Genomic DNA, 7,621 nt, shown 5'->3' on the forward strand with positions numbered 1-7,621 from the left:
TGGAAATGTCCCAATCTTTAATATTGATCAGTTTGCACAGTGCAATTCCTCTTATTATGTATATAAAATTCAATTTTCATGATCTATTTATTTTCTCTTTGCTTCATAGGTTAATGTTAATGAAGTATCACAATTTAGAATACAAATAAATGAGATTGTAATCATGTTTATTGAACACATCATTAAGGGAGCGTTAGTAATCTCCATGTAGACCAGTGACAGAGATCAGGACTCATGTGGCTCTCTGAGCCTTCACCTGTGGACCCTGGCTCTTTCCCTCTTTATGCTCTGCCACTCCTTGTTACATTAATCTGTTAGATTTGTTTGTTATATCATGGAACACTTGCATATCTTACAATAAATTGCTTGCTGATGTTATTACAGAGATTAAGGGTAATGAGCGGCCCTTTAATGGTTAGATGGGCACACACGTGACTTTGATGTGTTGTGGGTTGCTTGTCACTGACCTAAACCTCAATTATTTTAAAATGTTGGCAAAATAAGTTGTACACGTTACAAATAGGATGGAGTATAGTTAGGAAATAAACTGTACATCTTTCAAAATATATTTTGTTTTGTTTTGCATCGAAATCTGTAAACAACAGCAATGTCTAATACTGACAGGCTTATTATGTGTCACAATGAGCAGTCCTGTTGTATTCCATGATGTGAAGTTTACCCATCACCCTTTGCAAGTGGAGTCTGCCATTTTTTTCTGGCTGAACCAATATTTGTGAGAAATCAGCCTATCAATTCATTATAAAGGAATACTATATCAAAGGCATCAGACAAACCTCATGCCTAGTTCCTAGTTCCTAGTGAATCAATAGACTAAATTGTCACGAATATTGTTTCAGCCCACAAATAGCAGCCTCCACTGTAGGCGATAAGCGCACTTAGCGCTTAGTTTGTCCACTGTATTCTTTGGGTTAACACTTTGTCTTGCCGTGCACTCACGCTTTCTCCTTTGAAAAGCTGTTAATAGAATTAAGTTCCACAGAGTATTTGCGGTGTTCCTCCCTCTCGCGTTCATGTTCTGGGTCATAGTTACCTTGCAGGATAGATAGTCTGTGTAAAAGTTTGGTCGCAGGTGGGAACAGTAGGTAATTGTAGATTAAGGAACCAAAGATTGCACCAGCCATGGGACCTACCCAAAACACCTGTGGATAAGCATAATAAAAATAAGTGAATTATTTTTAAACGTGTAAGGACTATAGTGACCATATTTAGAGTCTGTGCTGCTCAGGGCTAGACTTTCCAACATTTCCTAGGTGCATTTTCTAGGTAACATTATTGTATACTTGTATACAATAATGTATACCTAGTATACATTATTGTGTACAAGTATACAGTGTATACTAGGTATACTTCTTTTATTTATGAAAACTGTTTTACAGGTAGTTATGAAGGAAAGGTGGTGTTACCCATAGCAAGCAGTTAGAGTCTAACTATCATTTGCCTAGTGCAGTTCAGAAAAGGAAAGTAAAAGTTTGATTGGTTGCTATGGGCAACACCAAAATATTGGTCACAGGTGGGAACACTAAGCAATCGTAGATTAATGTGCTGCAGTGGTTAACATTGCTGCCTTACAGCACTGGGACCATGAGCTCGATTCCGACTAGGAATGTAGAGTTTGTATGTTCTGCCCGTGTTTGCGTGGGCTTCCTCCTGGTGCTCCAGTTTCCTCCCACAGCTCAGAACATACTGATAGGCTAATTGGCTTTTGAGACAATGGATCCTACAATACACCAGGAGCCAGTGACATCACGTAGGCACTTCATGAGCTAGGCCCGCAGTTAGCAGTATTTGTGATTGAACAATAGATTGTATTTTAATTTAAATCTAGCAGTGACGTTTGAGAGAGGACACACCTTTAAATGGACCTTATAATTTAACTGCATCTATGAGCATCTGATCAATACACATTAAGCAAAATGTGTAGATTGGGATTTAGATTTACAATATGATTTGTGATAAATTGCAATTTGTTACAAAAAACACTGAAATTTGCCTGAATAAATCATTATATATTTTTGCAAGGATAAAAATTGAGTTGTCTGTTAATTTCTTGAAATTTCTTTTAAGCTTTTTATCAACATTAGTATCTTTATTTATTAATTCCAAGAACAGAGATCACATTCTAAAAAAACAAATTAGGGCCATTGGGGATGTTGTTAACAGCTTAGTTTCTTTATTGTCATTTGACAACATTGTGACACAGTGGTTAGCATTGCTGTCCCAATTCTAACCAGGGCATGTGTGGAGTTTGTATGCTGTTCCCTTGTTTGCGTGGGGTTTTCTCTCACAGTTAATGGGTTAATGGGTTAATTGGCTCTAACAAAATGGATGCTAGTGTGTATATGTGTGATAAGGAATGTAAGCTTCAATAGGGCAGGAAATGATGTGAATAATTCTGTATTCTCTGGAAAGTACTGCATAGTATAGTGGCGCTATACAAATAACTGATAATAATGATATAATCTTACCCAGTGATAGTCGTAGCTTCCCATAATCACGGCTGGGCCAAAAGACCTTGCTGGATTCATTGAGCAGCCAGTGAAATAGATCTAAACACAAAGAAGAGAATATGGTGAAACACAATTGAACACACATTATGTACGTGGTATTAAAGTTAAATAATCACTTAAGAGACCTAGGGGAGGTGTATCAAAGTCTGTTTTTTTTCCCATACTGCAATTTAAAATGTGTCTTTTTGACCAGTTTCAAACTGTGCAATTTGTCAAAGTAAAAAACACACATCAAACCACAAACTACAACAAATGAAGAAAGCAGTGTTTTGTAAAACCACATGAAAAACTACACAAAAGTCTCAATTTTGTTCAGACGGGGTTCTAATTGGCAAGCTTGGTCAAATCGCATCTGTCTTGAGTATGATGACAATATAAAGGTGACTAAATTATAGTTGATTGCTAAAATGGAGCCACAAAGTACCTGCAAGAAAAGTTTAGACAGAGATCTGCTATCAGCCAATGCTATGGCAGTACTAAAATTCACATATTAAACCTTTAACAATCTGAGAGTAGATTGACTTAATATATAAGATGATGAGGTTAACAATGGGCTTTGTGCATGGGGCAGACAAAGAGCCCTGTGCAGTTTGTTTAACAATAGACTCTGTGTAATGCATTGACAATAGGCTCTGTGCAATATGGCAGACAATAGGCTCTGTGCAATGTGGCAGACAATAGGCTCTGTGCAATGCAGCAGACAATAGGCTTTGTGCAATGTGGCAGACAATAGGCTTTGTGCAATAAAGTAGACAATAGGCTCTGTGCAATGTGGCAGACAATAGGCTCTGTGCAATGCAGCAGACAATAGGCTTTGTGCAATATAGTAGACAATAGGCTCTGTGCAATGTGGCAGACAATAGGCTCTGTTCAATGCAGTAGACAATATGCTCTGTGCAGTGTGGCAGACAATAGGCTTTGTGCAATAAAGTAGACAATAGGCTCTGTGCAATGTGGCAGACAATAGGCTCTGTGCAATGCAGCAGACAATAGGCTTTGTGCAATATAGTAGACAATAGGCTCTGTGCAATGTGGCAGACAATAGGCTCTGTTCAATGCAGTAGACAATATGCTCTGTGCAGTGTGGCAGACAATATGCTCTTTGCAATGTGGCAGATATTAGACTCCGTGGAACGCATTGACAATAACCTGTGTGCAATACAGCAGACAATAGGCTTTGTGCAATGTAGCATACAATAGGCTTTGTGCAATGCAGCAGACAATAGGCTTTGTGCAATGTGGCAGACAATAGGCTTTGTGCAATGTAGCAGAAAATAGGTTCTGTGAATTGCGGCAGACAATAGGCTCTGTGCAATGTAGCAGACAATAGGCACTGTGCAAAGTAACAGACAATAGGCTTTGCGCAATGTTGCAGACAATGGGTTCTGCACAATGTGGTTGATAATGGGTTCAGAGCAATGTAACTGACGTTGGGCACTACACAGTGTGGCAGGCAATGATACCAGGTACTTTTGTTACTTTCCAGTAATCCTGTAAACCCAGCTGCCTATGGAGTGTGTATTGTTGAAAATAAATATCTCTATGTAAATATTTCTGGTGGCAAAAAATGTGAAAATCCTATTTTAAATGTTCCTTCTATAGCCATCTTTCACTGAATGGGATATTAGTGTAATTGGTGAACATTGCTGTATTCATTAGCTTTTTACTTTTATATGTTGTTCTTAGATTACCTCCTTATACTCACTGTTGTTCTGTCTGCTGTATCTTGTCCTGCCATGTATTTATTATGAAGTGGATGCAGCATTGCCAGTTTATAATACAGTAATTTACAGATCCCTATGAGGACTGAGCTGTCAGTACTCACGGTACTGCCTTTAAACAGCAGAAGAACTCTAATGCACCTCTGGTCCATCCAGCATTTGAAGTCAATACCTGTGAATACCATTAGTGCAGTAATAATAGTGTTCAATATATGACTATATTGAGGACCAGGGGAGGGCTGGCAAATTTTAGCCCGGGGGGCAAGATTCAACATTTTATAGGAAAAAAAATGCAGGTGGCCCAATGATCCAGCCTGAGGTAGCCCTCTATGGGACTGGCCTGGGGGGCAGATGCCCAACTGCCCCCAGCCCAGCCTGTCCCTGTTGAGGACAGACAAAATTTCCTTCACCTCCCAGTACACCAATTACAGACCAACATACCATTGGTGATTATAACTTTATATAATATCTTCAAACCTATTTGGCCTAATGTTCATCTTCATCTAAGCAGCTCTGCAATTGTGATTACATACCCCAAGTAGATGTCCTAAAGCAACTGAGAGACCAATAGATAAAGCTGGAGATCCAGTATTGTCTGTTCTTCGGCTGTCTGTTGTGCCAAAAACACATAAGACAAGCTGCATAGTAAGGAATAGCTCCACTGCCACAGCCTGTCCGGCACTGGTGTTATTACTGAGCTGAAGATACATAATACACATTATATTAAATGGATAGACATACATAAAGGCAGCACATTACTACAATGATGGATTAAAACTACCAACTGCCACGGGTCATACTCTAGACACGTTCCACAGTAGGGCTGACACACTGGCATGTTATAAGTTAATTTTATATGCATTTTAACATATGTAAAATGAATGTAAATTAGTCTGATGCTAGAAGCCTAGTTTTGACATTCCCATTGGTGTTTTACTTGCCCCTTTTCACTGGACATTTTCATTAGAAAATACAGCTAGCCCCTCCCTCCACATGATCTTAATACAAGTACTTTACAGTGAACGGCAAGAACGTCTCTCTGTGTTTGTAAATATTTTTCCACCAGGGGTGCTGTTCTACTGCTGTCTTATCATTATCATCATCATCACCATTTATTTACATAGCGCCACCAAATCTGCAATGCTCTACCGAGCAAAGGTGCTTGGTAGCTCTTATTACACCTATGTAATAAACGTTAGATTTTGCTGATTTTAAGTGATTTAATGATGAGTTCTAAATCATTAAAGAGAGCCAGTGCAGTTACTGTACTATTAGCTCTGTTGTCATAAATAATGGACTTTTTTGCACAGAGTAATGCATTAATCATTTCTTCACTGGCAAACAGAAAGAATACTAGGGGCATTATGACAACTGTAGCACTGGTAACCATGCAGAAAATCGACTAATCTGTTTTTCTTGTATTGTTTATAAATGAAGGTAGACCTCCGGCTGCTATAGGTTACACCAACTGTTTAGTCTAAGAACACTTACCTCTGCACCAGTTTTCAGAAATGTCCCCCACTGTGTCTGTTACATTAATACTGAGGGTTATAGGAATTTGGTGCAATATATCACATCTCTGTATTGTAAATCTACTGACCTGATCTAATGGAATGGGATTATCCTTTAATTTTAACTGTTACATTCTATTACTAAATTATGAAAACAAACATTGTTTTAAATGTAAGCAAGAGACATATTAGATGCACTTTCTCTGTTTCTGCTGTCAGCTTTCTATTTCACTATGCAGTTGCTACAAAAATATAACAAGCACATTATTTTTCTTAGCACCAATTCTATAAAGTGCTTTAACCCCTTCTTTTTCTGTACCTACCATTAATCCCATACAGTTAATTGACCTTAAAATCCACAGCCCCCCATTGCTCCACTCATCTTGCACTCACCGAGTTGACAGCAAAGTTCCCTCGCACATGGGTTGGGGTAAATTCATAGAGTAACCCAGCTCCAGTCAAAGCTCCCAACATCTGAGCCAAGATGTAGCACACACATTTCAGGAAAGAGATCTTTGATCCCACCAGGAATGCTAGAGTCACTGCAGGATTGAGGTGAGCTCCGCTGATGTGACCTATTGCCTGGACAAAGGTTGCTATGGCTAGACCAAAGGTTAGGGAGATCTGCAGGACACTTGGAAGAGCTGAGGGCCACGATAATGCACTACCAAGACCAAAGAATACAAATAAAAGTGTCCCTAAGTATTCAGCTAGAACAGCCCGTGAAAAGTACCCTGAACACAAGTCTTTCCACATAGTTCCAAAGCCTATATTAAAAACCCATATACCCTGCTGTGTATTTTGGCTGCTCTGCCAAATTATGATAATAAATTACTTTAATGCCGGTATATATCTCATCAGGGTGGAGGAAAGAATTCCATTAAAGGTGTGGCAATGAGCTATTCAGATCAAATGGAAAATTTTTCCATACTGGACTGTTTAACTAATAATTAGGTGACCTAATACATTTCAGTAGCACTAGGTTGCAGTAGAGTATAGTAAAAGTCAGACTTTGTACATGGATGTTGTTCTTCCCTGGAAATAGTGATCATGCTGTAGCCCAAAGGGCTCATACTCAGTGAGTATAAACGTTGGCGCTTTACTTGTGTTGCATTATGGCAGCATGTTTCAGAACACTACTTATTCCATTTTTGTGTTTACCACATATAAAGGTGTCAGTGATCTTATACTAGAGTGATCTCTAAAATATTTGTGAAATCACATCAAGGAGCTTGTTATTAGTCTGCAGCATCACTCTCCTCCCACCCCCCCCCCCCCCCTGTGGCAGACATATTCAGCTGGATAACACTATTAATCAGACAAATATGCCACTGACTACAGGACAAAGTAGTTATAGGAAGAACATCAGTTTGCAGCTTGAAGGATAAGAACCGGCCCCCCATGGCATGTTGCATGCCATGCTAGGGGAATCTGTTTCTGGTCAACAGTGATTACGCCCAATCTCCAAGTCAAATAGACCACAAATTAGAAATGTATTGGATATTTCAAAATATGTAATATGAGAACTTGGCCTATGTGAGAGGTTAAAGTGCTTAAAATTTTAAAACAACAAGAGATTGTCCCCAAACATGGATTCACTACTCATGCACCGGCCCGTGCATGCTCAGGGCCTTTGGAGCTTGAACAGGGATTGCTGTGCCCTGCCCAAAAATGTGCAGTAGAGCCTGTAGATGCTGTGTTCTACCCCTGGTCAGATCCTATTGTTTGGGCTGCCTGAAAAATGACCACATATGTAGCAGCTTTGGCCCACATATTGTAGCCACCTCTAGCTCAAATCTGGTGGTCAGAAGTTTAGCCAAATGACCTGACTTGTCTGCAAGGAACTATGTTGTAAAATCAT

At 39.3% G+C, this 7,621-nt stretch overlaps 1 protein-coding gene across 1 annotated transcript; it reads right to left on the reverse strand.

The window, feature by feature from the left end:
* Window positions 1-307: 307 nt before the first annotated feature.
* Window positions 308-6,566, reverse strand: LOC142141042 (aquaporin-2-like). The gene is made up of 4 exons (XM_075199128.1): window positions 6,154-6,566; window positions 4,783-4,947; window positions 2,487-2,567; window positions 308-1,160 (listed from the first exon to the last, which is right to left on the reverse strand). Exons 1-4 carry the CDS (start codon window positions 6,514-6,516, stop codon window positions 954-956), a joined length of 816 nt encoding a protein of 271 aa, XP_075055229.1. The 5' UTR covers window positions 6,517-6,566; the 3' UTR covers window positions 308-953.
* Window positions 6,567-7,621: the final 1,055 nt, after the last annotated feature.

Source organism: Mixophyes fleayi, chromosome 2 (assembly GCF_038048845.1).
Source record: "Mixophyes fleayi isolate aMixFle1 chromosome 2, aMixFle1.hap1, whole genome shotgun sequence".
NCBI classification, from domain to species: domain Eukaryota; kingdom Metazoa; phylum Chordata; class Amphibia; order Anura; family Limnodynastidae; genus Mixophyes; species Mixophyes fleayi.